Source organism: Battus philenor, unplaced genomic scaffold, assembly GCF_028537555.1.
Source record: "Battus philenor isolate CCGP_79_NKW_IND1 unplaced genomic scaffold, ilBatPhil1.0.hap1 SCAF_3, whole genome shotgun sequence".
Classification (NCBI taxonomy): domain Eukaryota; kingdom Metazoa; phylum Arthropoda; class Insecta; order Lepidoptera; family Papilionidae; genus Battus; species Battus philenor.
The window spans coordinates 12,628,908-12,649,042 of NW_027181693.1; the positions used below are offsets into that span (position 1 = coordinate 12,628,908).

Genomic DNA, 20,135 nt, shown 5'->3' on the forward strand with positions numbered 1-20,135 from the left:
ACGCCGCTATAGATAGCATAAGTAAAATCGTTAAATTGTTTTTTTATTTACAAACCGATAATTTTAAGAACAGCTTTTAATGGCTACAATATCTTAGCTGCCTGATTTTTTTTTTCCGTAACCTTTCAGAACTGTTTAACGCTGCCCGACAATCTAAAGTGTAACTTAAAATATATTTCACTCTACGAAGCAGGGTCTGATTAGTGTAGAGTATTTTTAAAATGTAAATTTTAATGTGATTTCGGGTGTCATGAAAAAAATATTATTATTGGTTTATGAACGGTAATAACAACTTGTTTAAATGCGCTTAAAGGTTAGCTTCAATGAAGATACTTTCAATTTGAATTTATTCGCCATATTCTGTAAAACATATTTACCAAGGCACGGAAATAGTAAAAATATTTTATATCGGTAATCACTAGATTAGTGATATCTGATATTGTGTTAACTGCCATATTCATCACAGCAATTTTTATGCAATAGATATTGTATACTTTGTTTGTACCAGAACTAGTAAGAGCAGTAATGCGAAATTGCTTAATGTAAATAATGATCGATTTATTTTATAATTTACCAGTAACTTTTTGTCAACTAAGACTTTATAATCCAATACTGTAGTTACTGTTATAAAGGACTGTAGTTATAGAAAGTATCAAATTATTCATATTTCATCCAAACTATATGTCATTAAGATAAAAATGTTTTTATGTAACAAACTATGTAGAAATCTTTACCATTTAATACTGTGATTACAAAGTAAGTGGAACTTGTTTATAAAATGTAAATTCCTTATTTTTCCAAAAGAAATTTAATCCCCTTTAGAGTAATACCCGTTCGATAAAACGCACTTATACCAGTGCTTTTTCCAGTCTTTGGAACAGTTGGAATAGTCTTCAAGATTTTCCTAAATTCGGTTTTTATCTCCTCTATCGTGTCGGCATTTTCGATTGGGCCTTTAAGTTTGCCACGGAGCAAAATCATGAAAATACGATGGTTGAGGAACGAAATAAGTTGAGTTTTTGACACTTATTTTTTCAAAAGCTCTTTTGGCATTAAATGAGACTTGGTGCATTTGAGACACAAAAACATTCTTTAAATTGGACAGGGCTGAGCAAAAGATATTTCTACTTTTAACAAACACAAACGCAGGCGTTAAAGACATTCCTACCAACCTAGAAAACAAAATACCTGCCTTCCTAATGCTTGGGAATTTTAAATGACAATTTCACGTTAATTTTTGATAAAAGAAGTAAATAAAAACATCAGACAATATACTTTTCTAATAAATTAAGACTGTAAGTTTTACAAAGCATATATAAGTGCGAAGATTACGCTCCTTCCTACTCCTGGGTACCAAGATTACACTAGTACAATCCTGTCCCTTCCCGTCCTTGTTTATGCTGATGCCGGCTGTATCAATATTACTGGAGAATAACTTAATAAGCTCGAGTGCCTTCAGAACTTTTGTTTAGGTTCCGTTTCGACTTCGCCGGATGCCCGCATCCTTTCCCTTCTCTACAGTATTTTGTTTAATCCGCTTACTCCTTCTTACCTTAAATCTAGATTTCTTTACTTACGTAACTCACGTGATAAGTCGTGCAGATCATTGAAGATCTGATCATGCCTATTCATTATTCTACTATATTTTATGCATAAATCTTTCACTGTTGTCGCTGTCAGGTTATGGAATGCATTACGTCAGTTATAAATCTCTGTAAGTTTTTAAAATATGGTAAAAAAGCACTTCCTTGGCCTCTAAAATAATACCTTTTCCATGTAAAATGTATAAATGTATAGGTGTATATATTCATACAAGTACGTTTGTAGGTATATACATGTGTGCATAGTAATGTATGTATTGTATGTATGATTATGTGTATATATGTGCAAGTGTGTTATAAATTGAAATCTGTAGTATATTTTAAGGTTTTTTTTATATTTTTTTATTGTGTACACTTTAAACTGCCCTCTCGCTGATGTCTCTCATCTCCATCCAAAGGTTGTTTGGTAGAGTTTGCCTAGAGCAATGTGAACGCCTGTTGTAGCTCTACATAAATTGTTTCTTTTTTAATTATTACCTCTATCGTATTTTGATACATTTCCTTTTTGATGCATTTTCATAGCTATTTTTTGTACATTAAAGTTTAAATAAATATGTCTGTAACAATATATATTTAACTTAATATTAGTGCAAATTTGCTTTATTATTTCTTATATTTAATATATAATTCAAAGTAACCTTATAAGATCGCCCTACACATTATACACAATATTTTTGGCGATGTTATTTATTCCAGACTTAATGTTTTGAAATTTGCGTGCACACTCAATAGCGTCATTGAAATATAAATTGTGATTGCTGTAATTTGAAGTCTTCATCTCGTGAACGACCTTATTATGAGGTATATAGTTAACGTAGATGACTCAGCGTGCCACTGTATCAGTGGAAGGTAGGTCGGTGCTTGGCCTATATTCTCTCTTTGTCTTTCGCTCCGAGTTTCAGTGTCGTACTTTTCTTTCCCCCGTGACGTCATCACGCAACCTCTGAGCGTTGATGTGTGAGTTAACAAAACGACGGGGTGCGCTCGTTTCGGTCATTATTGTAACTGCAATTTAGATTATTTTGATTCAAAGAAAATACATTTCATAATTAAATTGAACTTTTATTCTTAGCGAATGCATAAAATTTCTGTTCATGTAATGAGATTGCACTAGATAATATCAGTGTATGCAATACTGCCTAAATAAAAATTCTGTAAATCTGGTACCAGAAAACGATTATTTCAACCGACAAAATGTAAATGTTTATCTAAAATAAAAGTGCTAAGCGTTTGGTCCCCAAACGACAAAGCGGAGTTATAACGGTATTTTGTAATACCAAATGCTACACATCATAAAATCTATTATTAGCTACAGAATTTTTGCAGGTTTACGCAGCAGATGCAGGCGTCGCAGTTATAGCGGGCTACACTAAAAACAACGGTTACTTGAGCACTAGCAAGTTGAGATCTAAAGGTAATAGGTAGTAGGTCTGGATTATCTTAATTTGTTCGTCATATTTTCATATTTATCTTGAACTGTTGACTCAAATAAATAGTATTAATAAAAGGAAATGAGATATTTGTAAACAAATTGAAACAAATAAATAAGATCCAATAGGAGTTGAAGCGACGTTCCTATTTGTAGATTTATATCTAGACATATATCTAGACTTAGTAGGTACCTGGTCACTCTAGTAAGTGTATGTATCCATTATACGAGGGCCAAACTGAAAGTTTTTAGAACTGGCAACTTAAAAGCATTATATTAAAAAAATAAGTTTAAATTTTGAAAATAGATCTCTTTACCAATAATATTGAGTATACATTTCATTCGTTTGTCATTTGTTTTACGATTTGGCGGCAAATTGAAAATTGTCTGTGCACGTCAGAATGAATTTAAGCCGAGAAAATTTTCGTGCAATGATTTTTTATGACTTTCGATGTCATATAAGTCAACAAGAAAGTTATGATAGACTTCGATTGGCTTTTCACGATGAAGCCCCATCTCGTGCCACAGTTTACAACTGGTTTAATGAATTCAAACGTGGTCGAACTAATCTCACCGATGATTTGCGTGAGGGACGGCCTTCTACAGCGACGACTGAAGACAATATCAGTGTTGTGCGGCGTATGATAGAGACTGACAAAAGAGTGACCTATCAGCAGATTCGGACAAGTCTAGGCATAGGTATGAGTCAAGTGCACAAAATCCTCCATGAACATTTAGCGGTCAGGAAGCTTTGTGCCCGCTGGATACCGCATAATTTGACCGAGGCTCAAAAACTCCGCCCTGTTGATTGGTGCCGAGAAATGATCCAAAAATTTAACGGAGGTGACTCAAATGCTGTGTTCGACATACTAACGGGTGACGAAAGCTGGATTTACTGTTATGATCCGGAAACCAAAAGACAGTCTGCTCAGTGGGTGTTTCCTTCCGAAGAGTTGCCAACTAAAGTGAAGAGAGGTCGAAGTGTTGGAAAAAAGATGGTGGCCTCGTTTTTCGGAAAGACAGGTCATTATGCGACAGTTGTCTTAGAGGATCAGAAAACGGTTAATGCAGAGTGGTACACTAACAACTGTTTGCCACTTTTCTTGGAAAAAGTTCGAGAGAAACGACCTCGCAGCAGGATCCTCCTTCATCACGACAATGCCTCGTCGCACACCGCCAGGCAAACGATCGACTATTTGGCGACCTCAGACGTGGAATTACTGGGTCACCCGCCGTATAGCCCCGATCTCGCACCCTGCGATTTTTATTTATTCCCGAAAATAAAAGAAAAACTTCGAGGAAAACATTTTATGGACGCCGAAGAAGCAGTGGCTGCGTTTCAAAACGCCGTCGAAGGGACCCCTAAGGCCGAGTGGGCAAGGTGCTTTTCTCAATGGTTCCATCGAATGCAGCGATGTATTGATGTAAATGGACGCTATTTTGAAAAGTTATAATAAAACTAATAACTTGCTAGAATGCTTAGTTTTTGATTTTCTAAGAACTTTCAGTTTGACCCTCGTAGATATGATACATTATTTAAATTCGTATTTATTCTACATGTTTTCATTTAAGTTTCCACAGAAAGTGCAACGATTTACTCGATTACGTAGTTCAAAGGTAAAAATAAAAAATGACATTATATCAATAAACTATTTCTCTTTCTTACATACCTCTGTACTTTAAATATGCACTTGTTTTATGACGACCGGTACTGTATTTTATGTTATGGTGTATGCAAATACTTTACACAATGACGTTAGAACATTATGCGCAATTTCTTAAGTTATATCATTAAAATAAAAAAAAAATATTTCCTACTAAGCTAAAGTTTATTCATCAAGTTGACAACTACAAGGGGCGAAAATCGCTCTGAGAATCACAATGGAGTATTAAGTCTCAAGCCTCCAATAGAGTCACTGGTGCATGAAAAATTGCTTTAATATATCACGCACTGTTGTTAAAATGCTATTTTCTTCATTATATTACAAGTGGTTAATGTTTAACTAAACTATATCTTTTTGTGCTATCATATGAACAGTTTTACTGTAAAATGGATAATACATAGTAACTGATAAAAATGAACATATTTCGTAGTTATAAGGAAACTAAGTGATTTCAGACATATTTTCGTCCGGCTTGAATCGTAGATTGCTAAACAAACTCCAACACGAAGTTATGGAGCGCATAGCAACTGTGGAAAAAAAGTCTGAACAGCACCCTATCGAATATCAAGCTTAGCTACGAGGCTTCTTTTGAGATTTTGCTAGAAAAACACTTAAACGACTGCCTAAAAGCATAGTGTTTGCCAAAGAATCCACAAGCCTACCCGGCATACCTGGCAAAGGCGGACAGAAAAGTTGTTAAGTTAGCTAAACCACCCGAGGGTGGCAAGCGACGTTGAGTACATTGTGGGCGACGTAGGACTATTGTGCCTGTTTACAGGATTTTGTGCCTAGTCACTTCATGGAACGTGCGTCTCATTACCGTTTACACTAGGGGGTGCGTTCCAAGTCGGTGAAATAAACATGCAACAACCCGAGCCCAGCTTTCTGAGGGAACCGGGCGCACCACCATCTCAAGCGCAGTGAATCTATAGGTGTGACGGAGTAAACAGTGTTATGCTTTTAAACAAATTAGATAGTTGTAAGCGTGGGAAAAAATGGTGAATTTTATTCTATTTGCAAGTACTGGTTGCGAAAAAATATATGATTTCTTCATTAAGAACGCTTTGTTTTTTAATTTAATCACTAATATTAACGTAATCCTTAATAAATAATAACTATGACACACTTAAAATTGTGTACTTGAATTTTACCCGAAAGATTTTTTTAGTTCATAAATAAATGTTAGTTACACATGATCAGAGCAATTTTTGCAGTCAAATAAAAAAACTTTGTTATAGACAGGAAAATTATTTTGGCAGATCATGATTATATAACATTTTGCTTTAGAGATGATTACAAATATTTCAAATAAAATTATAATTGTATATTAAAATGCAGATACGAATTAAATGGAATTATTCAAGATAATATTTCCCAATTTCCTTGATACACTTCAATATTCAAATCAAACACGAATCAATCATTCACGCATGACACGTTTTGATAGAGCGCCACTTGACTCTGTAATAATCTTTTGATTAGATTAGTTTCATTTGCATATAAATGATATGTGCGTATGATTATGTATGCTTCAGTTGATCATTCTGTAAACATTATCACTCCGTTACCTTCCCTTTGGCGTTTGATTATATCTCATCTTGGCTTTGTTACAGTTAATAGCTGAGCGTTAAATTTTGTGAATTACACAATAGACATATATTTTAAAACTTTATGCACATAAATTAAGTATTATTAGTTTATACATTCAGCGTCAATGTATTGTATTCATAGCACTTTCAACTCTTACATATAGAATAAAATAACTTCTTTTGTCATGATATTATTTTATTTAAAGGTTAAAATTTAATTAAAAATTTGCAAAACGCCTACGTTTTTATAGCTAATATCGTAAAAATATTTAGATAAACATGCATGTAAAATAAATATCTAAAAGGGGATATCCAATTTGTTGATCCGACCGTGAATAACAGAGTAATATGTTGAAATGGCTGCATGTCGAGAAATGAATCGTGTGATTGAAATTTTTAGTTTAAATTCGTTCGAAATGAAGCGTATGCGTTATTAGAGCAGAAGAAAAATGGTAGTGAACATAATGCATGGAACATTTTTGGTTAAAAAAATAAAACAAACATAGACTTAACTTAATCTTATGTATTGTTTACCATCCTACGTATTTTTATACTAAAACACGAGTATGACGTTTAGAAGGTTTGTCAAAAATTACTATCGCTTGAACTATGTTGTTTCTGTAGGACAGTATTTTAAATATTTGTATCCTTTCTTCTGAATAACAGAAATGTTATATATTTACAATTTAAATATTCATTACAATCCGAGACGAGAGTCTGGTGTATTGCGTAACAGGATGAAATAATTGAAAGAAATGTTAACCTTACCTAAAATCGTTAGAAGAAACTTATAACCAGTTAACAAAGAAACTTGTTCAATAGAGACGTCACGGAAATGTTTGTATTACAGAAAAAACTGAATTAACTTTACAACTGATATTCATTTTATTCTAAAGTTTAAGACTTTGGTATAAAATGAATATTTTCATGTACTTTCAGACTCAGCACCTATTGCTTTCCATTGCTGCCCTGACCTTATTCATGTATATACTTCATAGGTGATTTTTGTATTATTTACTATTTCTAAAAACCTCTTTTTAAATAAAAGTACTATTTAAGTAATTTAACCAAGTTAACAATAATACTTTATAAACAAGATGTTCCTTGTTGTAACAATAATAAGTCGATATTGTTGAAACCTCTCCTTTACGCTGGTAATATGCACCATCCTTAAATTGAGCGAAACGAAACAACTACGCTAAAAGTATTGCAAATTAGTTTATCCTTAATATTTCTTCTGATATCTTATTAAGCTTTCTTTATAGGCGCGATAAATCGGATTACGATAAATTATTTTAATAGTACCGAGTAAACATTGTTGAAGTTATTTATTAACTTATTACTACATTTTCTGCGCAAAAAATAACAAAGATGTTCCTACAAGAGATACACATGACATTTTAATTGTTACTAGTGATCGTTACAGAAATATTAAAAATTTATCAGTCTACTGATTTTTTCAGAGCAATGGTTTTTGTGGAATTATTTAATACGGAGACCCTGTATAAATAAATTATAAACCGGTAAAGAATAACTAAACACGAAATTTCGTGATTTTCTTTTCATAGTTATTCTATAAATTTAATTGAAGGTTAGACCTTTATTATACCCACCGAATAAATTTTAAATACTTTAAAATTTTTAGATAGATTTAATTACATTACATTTTTGCTTTACAATACGTATTACATTACATAGCTATAAGTTACGACGTCATAATAAGATGTCTTAGCTAAAAGCTGTTGTAAAGATGAAACTTCTCAATGTCATGACTATATGATGGATAAGTTTGTATCAAATAGAAGTTAGTGGAAACTTTACCAAGATAATAACTTATTACTTGCCCAAATCTCTACTAAAGTCATATTTTTAATAGTAATGGGAAAATTAGCAAATGTATAAAGTCATATTATAGAAATACTATAATAAAAACGTCCGTATATATTCGTATTCTTTATAAAAAATTTAAATCGCATAATAATTAGTGATAAATATAAGTAGCAAAGGCTTATTAAAAACTTTTTTGAGGTTGGAAAGTAAAATGTGGGAGCATTTTGATTTGAGAGGCTAGGTGCAAGAGAAATTTTTAACTTTTTTTGCATTTCAGTATTTTTATTTTTGTCATAACTTAAAACACACTCCTATATATCAACTTGTAACTCTATAAAATTACAGAAATTGCTAAGCCCGCAGCAACATTAAATAAAAATGGTAACTAACAGTAGTTCATTATATATACATATCCATGTCAGCCGATATACACTCACTGTGAGACTTAGACCTTCACTAAAGATTGCCACGACTTCTGTACGATAAGATCTTACGCTGCACGCATCCAGCGACTTTTCACAAGTAACAATAGATGGATTGGATGAATGAGATGAGAGGTTTTACGTGCTTACCTAAACAGAAAGCTAGTTAGTTTTAAAAATGTCCTTCTTGGTGGCGCAAATATTAACAGTTTTCTGATTTAAACGGCATCATGGGATTACTTTAAACATGTTACGTATTAAAAATTTGTAATAAGTGCCAAAAGTTTTATGTTTGAAAAGATTAGGTAAACCTTGCTAAGTTAAAAATATGTTTCATTTAATATAAGTGTACGTTAAATATAAATATTGAGAGTTGAAGTTTAATCAAGAAAAAGTTCTTCATGATGTATTTTATTATTCCATATCAAGTTATGAAATAATTAAAATCCATTAATAAATGAACTTTAAGTCCACTGACCTCTCATAAGAGCGACCTCGGCAGCTCCGCCATCTTTGTCCTGCCCTGATAACAACCGCATTTTTCACAGACGCAATAATAATAAACAGGAAGACAATTAAAGTACATACAGTGAACTGTTCGATTCGATCTTTGAAAATCTTATTTATATGGTTAAAAGTAGGTTATCCTTTAGTTATCATTTGACATGTGACTTGATAAAATGGACAGTAAATATAGGAGTTTTAATGTATACCTTAAAATAAACCTAGAAACCGTTAATGAGAAGAAAGGAGACGGAAACTCAAAAAATATGTTAGGAAAAAGGGAACAAAAAGCGAAATGTGAAATTCGTTAAGCTTAGTAATTTTTTACATGTTAATGATATATTCTTTGTTAATCATAATCCAACGAATAAGTAAAATACGTGTATGTGGTATAAGATATAGAAAAGAGATATAACTTTTGTTAAGTGTTTGATACCTTGCTAGCTCTTTGAGAAGTCGCCAAGGTTTCGGCGTGATGTCAGCATAGCAGGACACCTGCGGTAAGGAGTAAGCATGGAAGGGACTAGTGCAATTGCACATTTGAATTTTGTTTTTGTCAAATTTTGTTAAAACAATTGAATTGAAAACTTATTATTGTTATATTTGTATATAACAGATAGAGGACGAATTGTTTTGTTAGTTTTTAATAATAAATCTTATTAATCTCAAGCAAACAAAATGTTGACAAATTCAAGTTTTATCAAATGAAAATAAACCAATCTGTTTCACCTTCTGTCGTCAATGGCAAATATTCTTCAGTCACTTCACTTTCCATATCTTGATTAAAAGTGCAGAAAATCTATTTTACAAATTTCACAATAAAAACAAACATCTATCGAAAAGAAATACTGTCTTCGTTCAGTTATAATAGTGGACTGTTCGTTAAGAGGTTAGTCATTATGTTTTCTGCTGCTGTATGTATTATCAGTAAGAAATTCCTTCTACTTGCAAATACTTCATCGTTTGTATCTCGGGTTATAAAGGACATTGGGTCTTCAACAAATACAATTATCTTGATTCGTATGACTCAATGGCAGGGTTTATTGGACTTAGAAAATCAATACTAAAAAACTATACCCAAAACTAAGCTAATTTATTTAATGTGATGTTATATTACAACTGTATGACAAGGTGTTAAAATTGAAAAATAATTTTATAGGATAAATTTAAACAGTGACATGGATATCTTTTGTGAAAAAATCAATTTTTATTTTACTGTCTGTACGAATTGCATGACATTGGACTATGATACTTAAATGATATTTTGATTTCCACCTAAGTTCAGCAAACATCAAAATTGATTCTGAGAATTATTATCACATTTTAATATTAGAGTAAATTCTTTAAATGTCTTATTATTTTGACATGGTACCTCCTTAGTTTTTTCTTTAGATGAATATAAATTATACATCATGAAATTTATTGCGTATTTGTATTTAGCATTTGTACCTCATCGGAAGTTACAAATTGGTTTTTCCACAATTTATAGTTTTTAGCCCACTTTATTTGATTTATTTATTCCTGTGTACGTTTAAAATAAAGAATTACATAAATGAATAATATCTTTTCATACGTTTATCTAAACTTCTATGTATCGACCTACGGTGAAAGTGTGAAAATTTATGAAATTTGTTTCTAAAAAGTTCTCTGTAAAACACGATATTGCAGTAGACAGAAATAGTTTTTTCTAGAAATGAAATTGAAATGACGCTTATTTTGTTTTTTTCGGTGTATGAGTAATTGTTAAGAAATATTTGTTAGTTTTAGTGCGAAGTAGCAAACACGTCCGATTGTAATCTATAATTTTTATTACATCTAATCTGATTATCATTTGCGTATGTTATCTTTATGCACATTAAACCATTTTGTTATCGAGGTCTGCATCAATGTAAAGAAAAGAGGCCAATGACTGGGAGTCATGTGATCGCTCTATCGTGTATTGACATGTGGCATGAAAAATAAAATAAGAAATAACGACTAATGGCATAAGGTATTCAGCATGCCATTAGTCGACCAACCAGCTTGTCCTAGGTTACCCTATCATAATTTACAATTTATAATACTAAAATTTACCAAAGATCGGTCAAATGAATTTTGTCTTAAAATTTATGCATTATTTTAACTTCTTACATTTTTAGCGGATATGGTAGAAAGTATAATAAGGAAACCTATTTCATCAGCATCATTATTTCAGCCATCGGAATTCCACTGATAGGCATTGGCCTTTTTCATAGATTTCCAATAAGACTGGTTGGGAGTGGTGAATCGAGCGTTGTCGGATGACTATAACATGATCCATCTCGTGAATGAATTTTTAACGTTGAACGTTAGTAAAGCACTAGGCTGTGTCGTGTACTTTCATTTCTCTACGGACTTCCTCATCTAGGGTTTTATTCGATCTCGTAGAGAAATCACCAGTGTAGCCCTTTTCATGGTTCGTTGTGAACTTGAGACATTGAGGCGAAAAGGGAGAGGCCACGTTTCTGTACCGTAGATCATCACTGGTAACAAATATTGGTTGTAGGCTTAACTCTTTGGGCACTATCGCTCACTCAGCAAATTAAAAGATATTGGGCGAGATGATAATTGGTATTTTCCTGAACGCTGCACAGCCGATTTGGACGGGACGATTGACTTCTATATCGGTTTTGTTCATAACTAGCTTGACTGTTTGTCCCAAGTATGGGTCAACAACTCAAAGAATCGAGTCTGTAACTGATATTGGGGTAGTTACTGGGTTGCTTGGGTGTTTACTGCGAATTGTCGGCAGAGGTTTTCAGGTAATGGTAAAAAAATTTTAACATATGACTTTGTCATTTTTTTCGTCTTCCAGTGTCATATTGGGTTAGCCATGACTAGGACGTCGTCAGTAAACTGAAGACGAGTGATGCGTTCGCAATTGCAGAATGCTCGCCATTCTAATAGATTGAAGGAGTCTTCTATGACAGCAGAGACCAGTTACGTATGGCATTGCATTTACTATTGAATCATCTAACATTGCCGTAACCTTATTAGATAGAGGCAGAATATCTCATTCAGTATTTAGGTTGCCCTTAAATATTCATAATAACACAGACGCAGTAAGCAACATAAAAAAATGGTCAATGGCCCTAGTATAAAAGCAGTTTATAATTATCATCTGAGCTATGGTACAAAAATATTCGCTTGATGCGTCGAACAGAACATTGAAAGACATTAAAAACATTGACAATTTACCCGTTTCAGACAAGTCATTTCATAAATAGACAAAAGCTTCTCGTCATTCCACGATCAACATACGCTGATTAGATTAATGCTTGGTAAAAAATTTTGCCATTTTGGCGTAATATTGGAAAAGTTCAGTCGAAAGTGAATATGTGCGCTCGAATGCTTCAACATCCATTGGCTGAAGTTATTTAGAAATAACCGTTAGATGGGACGGCATTGAGAATGTTGCTGTGGATGAAACTGGATGCCTTGAATTACCTAACGATTTGCTTACATACTTTGATTCGCAAGATGCTTGTTAAACATATATTTCTTGACTTACATATATATACAGTACATATATTATGAGCGGCTGGCACTAAGAGTAATTTAAAAGCAAAAAATGTAGATGATGTGAATGATTTGACAAACAAAGACACAACAGTTGTGGATAAACAACTTTGTGTCATACAAATCTTTTGATACAGTTTGCGATGTCACCGAGGTTGGGAATCATCCAACAGAATATTTGAACTCATTGTATTTGCCAGACATGTCGCATAATTTAAAACTAAAGGCGGGATCTCCGGTTATATTGCTCCGTAATTTGAATCTACCACGGCTGTGTAATGGCAATTGATTAATCATTACAAAATTAATGAAAAACGCTGTCGAAGTCAGTATTGTAAATATCAAATTCCCAGGTGAAAATATTTTTAGGTATTTCATTAGATTTTATTTTTTATTAGATTGGCATTTGAAATGACTACCAATCAGTCTCAAGATCAAACGATATCCGTTTTTCCGGCTTTCATTTGAGCACACCATGGCTTTCACACTGACAGTATACGTAGCATGCTCTTGATTGGGCAAACCAAGTTTATATGTGTGAACTAAAGATTGTGGAACAAAAAATACAGCACACTAAGCATTACACACATTGTATATGTAATATATATAAATGTGGCATCGAGGAATTGATATTGTTTTTTAATTTTTATGGTTTAAATTAATGATATAATGATATTCAAGTCATAATTTTATTTAACACAAAAATGTTTAGTGTTTTGTTACTTTTATATTCTGTTGTCACCTAGATACCGTATAAAAACCTTTAGCAACAACAATATTGTGCTGTCTTGTTTTGAATTGAGAAATCCCGTTTAGCACGGCGCAATGTTTAATTCTATGACTTTATGTATGATTCTATTACTTTAGTTATTTGTTATCTAAAATATCTCAAGTATCTGTACTAAAGCTCTCTAGAACGTAATAAATTTACTTCAATCGTTGATTTCGTAAATCTTAATGGGGTCTAAGAAGTTGCCCAATTAATTCACCAATAATTGTCACTCTACAAATTAGCAGGTAAGTTAAGTATGCTCCTTTAAAGAGGATAGTGTGCTCAACGTTCAATTAACATGGTATTAAATAATGTTTTTACTTAATAAATATTAAAATTAATGTTTCATTGAATCAATCAGTTATCAGTAACTACGATTTGGACCCGATAATTTTTATAAATCGAAAAAAATATAAGTTATTATGAAAGATGTTTAATATGATTTCTAATATGATCTTGACGAATAAGAAGGAGACTGGCCATTGTATGACTGCAGCGAACACTTGAATGCAACGGTCACACTATTAGAAGGAATCCAGATTACTTGAATCTTTCGGTCGTGGGTAATCGCGAAAAAAAGATCCCGCGGTCAAAGCCTCAGACGTTCGACCTACCGATTGCAGGAATCACTCAGAACGTCCATTTGTGTCGCCCTCTGTAGCCAGCCACAATACCCTATTGTAGGGTCCTCTGATCTACAGTGTCGTCAAGTCAAATCTTGAAGAAGACATATTTTATAATATCAAAATCAAGAGACAGCAGAACGTTCACTTAATATCAAGTGACACTTTTGCTTAAAGGGATTCGGTGGAAAAGAGTCTTTGCGATACCGTATTTGAACTTTTAAGGCATATCTCCTTTCCTATGTAGTAATTTTATTAGCTATGGCGCCTGATAAAATTGAACAAAATAACGCTGATGTCCTTTTGCTTGACGGCAGCAATAGGCGATATATACAGAGGCAACTGTTGAAAGAAATATCAATTTAAGATAGTTTATTCCACCTTACTCATATAAATTTTATTATTTATTAAAATATTTAGCATTTTGAACGTATTTTTATACCTAAAAAATTGTGAAACGAGTACGCTATTGCTGTTATTGTGAATAAGTGTATATTAATATAAATAATAAACACAATGACGCACTTTCTAGCGCCGATTAAATTTATTTTAATTTAATGAAAAATATTACAGAAGAATTAGTTGAACCTACACTTATTGTTTTCATATTCAAGAATCTAGTAACGCTGAACAATCCTAAGCAAAATTAAAAACTGTCACAATTGTAGTTAAACTGATTTTCAATAATCCTCTATTTAAAAATTTTGACCTCGTAAAATTTATTTTTATATTCGCATCGCATTGAGTATAAAAGATGGCACTGTCGTCGAAAATTTTATCAAAAAATGTATAGTTATATATATATGTATACTCGGAATTTGATTTGGCACGACGGGTATATTAATTTCTTATAAATCTAATCGATTTTAAATACTTTATATACGTATCATATAATATGTAAATAATATGTATCATATGTGAATGACACTTATCATTATATATCATGTGATATGCCTATCAAGTAGAGATTATTATTGCCCAATTGGGAATCGAATACCAGGCAGTATATTATAAATGATATATATGTATTTTTTTATGACAAATACATTTTTGTTATTAAGAATGTTGTAAAATTATAATATAATTTTCGGAATCTTAATATAAAATATGCCTAAACATCTTTCTTGACGAAGTTAAGTGTTTTTATTATAAAATAATTATAATATTTCTACATACATTGGTTCTGTGAATTTTACATTTTAATTTTTATGTTTTCGTAACGATTTTAATTTTTAAGTACATAAGTATCTGATTATAATTTCATATTACATCTATCTTATCACTCTATCGAGCACCTGGTGTCTATACGCCTGTATAGTATGTAATTAGTTTTTATCAATTAGCCGAAGTGATTAAATTATACGTTTCTTAAATATTTCTGTGATAGTTCTATATCAGTGACGTTGTAGAAACATCATATCCATTTAATTATCTTTATAAATAGACGTTTTGAATTACAGAAATGGTTATCCTGTCAAAATAAAGTCGTTCTAGAAATTAGGATATTGTCACATGCACTTAACTTAAATCACTAATCTGTATCAATAATAGTTTCTTTATAACAGCTAATTATTAAGTATTAGATGTACATAGCAAAGTAAGACAAAGAAGTATCTTCCATTTTGCTTAGTTATGTGATCTCCGCATTTCACTTAAAATTGTATATTACCGTATTTTGTAGGTAAAAGATAATTATTAATTAATATTGAAAGAAATGAATGAAGTTTGAAAATGAGTTTCTGGCATGGAAGAAGTTATTTCAGCTTAACACATGCAGAATACTTATTTGTGGTATTGATGTGTATAATGTTAGTTTAAATGTTTAAAATAACTTTCATTAAAGTCTAATCTTTTTAATGATTCCTTTATGAGTATAGGAATATTTAAATGAAGGAAGAGACTGTAAAAACTTTTACGCTTCGAAAATGTATGAGTAATATCTATCGCGTTAGGAAATATATCTCTTTCTAACCTAAATTTGTTCATAATAAATCTTTAACTTTCACTTGTAGTCTTGTGAAGATAATTCGTTATGATTATAACTTCCGGGGATGGTAGGACTATGAAAGCGCTCTGAACGCTTACTTTCAAATAAGTGTCAAAAACGGATATTAGGCGAGCAGTCGTCAATTGCGATGCTATGAAACGTTAATTTATGACTCGCATATAAATGTAATTTTTTGTATCTGATTAGTTTCCTATCTTTACTATAAGGTATTAACAAATTTTGTATAAATTGAAACCAATTTTAATGTAGTTAATACTTTTTACACTGTGTGTTTTACAATGAATAAGATTATCCTGTTGTTGGCCATATGCTTCGCTGTAGTTGCAGGTAGCTTTATTACTTTATTATTTTAACACAGCACTGGCTCCTGTTCTCCGTACTTATAGTTTCACATGTTTATGTGTTTATCTCATGTCAAAAAAGAATTATTTTTTCTCATACAGAATATTTGAAATTCGATTCCAACGGTTGAGTTAAGTTTTAAGAGACGTATCCATAAAACAGGAAAAAACACACTGATAAGTTTTTCTACAAAATGTTTTACACGCGTCATAGATAAATGTAATAATTGTTGAACGTGTGCTGATTTTGATAAAACAAGGAAAATCCATGTATACAAAACTCTTCGAAGGAGTCGTATATCTCATTTTGTTTTATTTTTTTCGGTAATATATTTTATTTATAATTACTTCACAGCATTTCCCACTACCAGTCAAAAAATTGTTGGTGGATCAACGACCACAATCGATCAGTACCCATTCGGTGCTTCACTACTGTTTGCATGGAGTAGTTCTATTTTCTACCAGGGTTGCGGTGGAACAATATTAAACTCTAGATCTATTCTTTCTGCTGCTCACTGCTTCTAGTAAGTTAATACATTTAACAGTGTTCTATTCTATGAAAGTAAGTTTTGTCTATAATCTATGTGTTGAGACAAGCAACATGTCTGTATTTCCATATCGCGCTACAGCCAAGGTCTTCAATAAAATTTGTGTTATTTCTCAATCTTTGGTACGACTGCGTTGTATCGTGTCACTTAAAGAATTGATATGACTTTTTCTATTAATCTGGATAAATATCCAGTTAGGGCATCATTTCATCATAATCATCATCATCATATCAGCCGTTAGACGTCCACTGCAAGGCATAGGCCTCCCTCAAAGATCGCTACGGTGATCGGTATCACGCTGCCCGCTAACAGCGACTTCTCGCGACAATAACCGTGTCGCCGGTCAATCTTGTGGCGAGCTTACCGACATTGCGTCTACCGGCCCGTGTTTGCCACTCGAAAACCTTTCGGCCCCAACGGCCATCGGTCGGTGCCCACTGCCACTTCAGATGAGCATTTATTCGCACAATTTAATTCGGTAATATTAGGAATTATTATATAACCTTTTTAATCTAATTGACTAAAGCATAAAAATATATTTTGTAAATAACAAAAATTCTTTTAGCTGAAATCCTGAAATGATGAAAGCACGTATAAATGTTTATCGATTAAATTTATTTTACAGTGAAGATATACCCAGAAACTGGCGCATCCGCGTTGGCTCTACATGGGCCAATAGCGGGGGTACAGTTCATAACACAGCCCAAATCATTATGTTTTCAAACTACCAAGCGCGTATGTTCGATGATGACATCGCTATTCTGCGAAGTGCATCTAATTTCATATTTAGCAACAGTGTTCGTCCTGGGAGTATAGCAGGACCCAATTACGTTCTCGCTGATAATCAAGCTGTTTGGGCAATTGGTTGGGGTGAAATTACAGTAAGTAAATATGACTTACTAGTTACAATTTATTGTCATAATTATATGGTTATTCAAACGGGATTACATTTTTATTGATATACGTTAATTACGAAAGACTCGCAAGTGCGGAACGAATATGTAAAATTTATACATTTTGTACAAATACACTGATAATATTGATATGATATTTATATACTTCAGGGCGTTTTCCATATCGATAAGCAATTTTTTTTTACAAAATTTACGTAACATGTACCATTGTGGTGGTTTTACATTATAGATAACATGGACATTTCATCGACCTTTAAATGGAAAATGATCTATAAGTATTCTCATAATTTAATAAATTTTACTTTGTTTACATATGTACACAAAGTTGACACAAAACTGTGTTATTTTAAATTATTGATTTTATTGCTGTTGCTGTTGTTTTTTTTACGAAAATTGTACATTTTTTGATATTAACACTGTCCGGCAAATAAATCATAGTTATTATATTTCAGGCCGGTGGATCTAGTTCGGAACAACTGCGCCACGTTCAACTCTTTGTTATCAATCAGAACATTTGTAGGACACGTTACATGGAGGTTGGCTCGACTATTTCAGACAACATGCTATGTGCAGGGTGGCTTGATGTTGGCGGGCGTGACCAGTGTCACGGTGACTCCGGGGGTCCTCTCCTCCACAACGATGTAGTTGTCGGTGTATGCTCCTGGGGCTATGAATGTGGTCATCCGCGTTATCCCGGGGTAAACGCAAGAGTCTCGCGCTACACGTCTTGGATCCTATCTAATGCCTAATTCGATAATGTCGATATAACGTATCGATTCAATCAATCAATTTTTAAGCATATTTACTTAATAGAAATGTTACATGCAGACACTTTAATTATTTGCCTCTTACGTTATTACGTTGGTGACTCTAAAAGTTTTTAGAACTGTTCAGAAGTAAAATAATATAAAAAATGTTTTACTGCTTTAAAATATTCAATGTTGAATGAGTTAAATTATTTTTTAAACTAGCTATCCATGTCATTCTGTCCTCTACAATTTTAAAGTGATGTCTACTTAACATTTATGTTTTAGTATTATTATGGACTTAATACGTCAAATTTTTCATTCTCATTTTTGTGTTATTTTTTATGATTTTCGCTGTGGTCAACAACGAAGTTACGTGACATCGATTAGCTTTTGGTGTTGAAGTCACATCTTGAGATTCTATTTATTATTGGGTTAATGACTTCAAACGTGGTCGTATTAATCTCGCGATGACCCCGTGAGTGACGATCTCGTGTGCTGTACACGATAAAGCCGGGCAAGAGAGATACCTACCAGAAAATTCGATTAAGCTTTGGCATTGGTATGAGACAAATTAAAAATATTTTGCAAAATGATTTAGGAGCTAGGATGCTTTATAATATAATGCGTATTATTTTGACTCGAAGTCAAAAGCACCGTGATATTGATATTGAGAATGATGTTGAGATACGATGGTGGTGCTTAAATTGAATTTTATTTCATTTAAATTGTATTTTTTTTCATTGTATTTCACCTTTTTACAATCAACGAAACTTAAATCTGCTGCTATGATTCTAAAGGCACGAGACATCTTAGAGATATTTTATTAAGAATGCTCAACAAAATTAAGAAACGAAGAAGCGTAAAGCAAAAGATGATCGCCTCATTCTTTGGTCGAAATCAGTAACAACAGAGTGTTTACACTTGAATTTGTTAGTCTGTACTTATGAGAAACGTTCAGGAACAACATCCATGCAGCGAAATCCTCCTTCATGAGTGTTTGCCTATGGCATATGTGGAATTATTAAGTCATCCAACTTTAAAGAACGTAACAATCCATTGCCGATAGGGCTGTTTCCAGGGGTTATAAATTATTGATAAGTTAAAATTAATTACTCTTGTAAATTTTCAGTCACCAAATTGTATAATTATTTCTAAAACAAATAAAATGGTTTCAGCCATCTTCACAATATTCACTAGCGATATTATTGCATTATATAAATTTTCGTTTCTTAATTATGATTTCGATTTATAATAAACTAAAAAAAAAAAACATAAAGTGATCACTCTTGATAGTCCTATAAGTCTATTTTTTCTATTGGAATGCGGCAGGGTAGTAACTTCCGTCAGTACAAATTATGTAGAGACAGAAAGTTAGAAATAAATAATTTCTATATGTAGTAATTCGAATTTTGAAATCGCTTTTTCTAAATATATTATCAACACGATATTAATTATTTTTAAATCATAGATTTTTGAATAGTGTGTACCATACATTGACAGCAAATGAGCAATACATACACCCTCTGACAGCTTTTATACCTATTTCCATAGTGATTTCTTATTGTGTTTCTAGAATGTGTGGCAATTACTATTGTGTGCAATTA

At 32.4% G+C, this 20,135-nt stretch overlaps 2 protein-coding genes across 4 annotated transcripts in view; one reads left to right on the top strand and one right to left on the bottom strand.

Moving 5' to 3' along the window:
* Window positions 1–20,135, bottom strand: part of kcc (solute carrier family 12 member kcc) — a 355,477-nt gene that overhangs the window by 55,073 nt on the left and 280,269 nt on the right. The window contains exon 1 of one of the 3 annotated variants that reach the window (XM_068770126.1): window positions 9,014–9,029. The exons of the other annotated variants lie outside the window; for them this stretch is intronic. Coding sequence (XP_068626227.1) covers window positions 9,014–9,020 — 7 coding nt within the window. The 5' untranslated portion in view covers window positions 9,021–9,029. Of the gene's footprint in view, window positions 1–9,013; window positions 9,030–20,135 lie in introns of those variants that run through there. 3 annotated transcript variants of the gene reach the window in all.
* On the top strand, window positions 16,258–18,531 carry LOC137927155 (trypsin CFT-1-like). Its single transcript, XM_068770977.1, has 4 exons — window positions 16,258–16,306; window positions 16,676–16,844; window positions 17,494–17,749; window positions 18,235–18,531. The coding sequence occupies exons 1-4, from the start codon at window positions 16,258–16,260 to the stop codon at window positions 18,529–18,531; spliced, it is 771 nt and encodes a 256-aa protein (XP_068627078.1).

What these genes read in the sequence shown, in the direction of transcription:
- LOC137927155 (XM_068770977.1), top strand. Translation starts at nt 16,258, where the DNA reads ATGAATAAGATTATCCTGTTGTTGGCCATATGCTTCGCTGTAGTTGCA. An exon ending in TCTGCTGCTCACTGCTTCTA is followed by an intron (nt 16,845 to 17,493) that starts GTAAGTTAATAC and finishes TTTATTTTACAG; the next exon opens with TGAAGATATACCCAGAAACT. An exon ending in TTGGTTGGGGTGAAATTACA is followed by an intron (nt 17,750 to 18,234) that starts GTAAGTAAATAT and finishes ATTATATTTCAG; the next exon opens with GCCGGTGGATCTAGTTCGGA.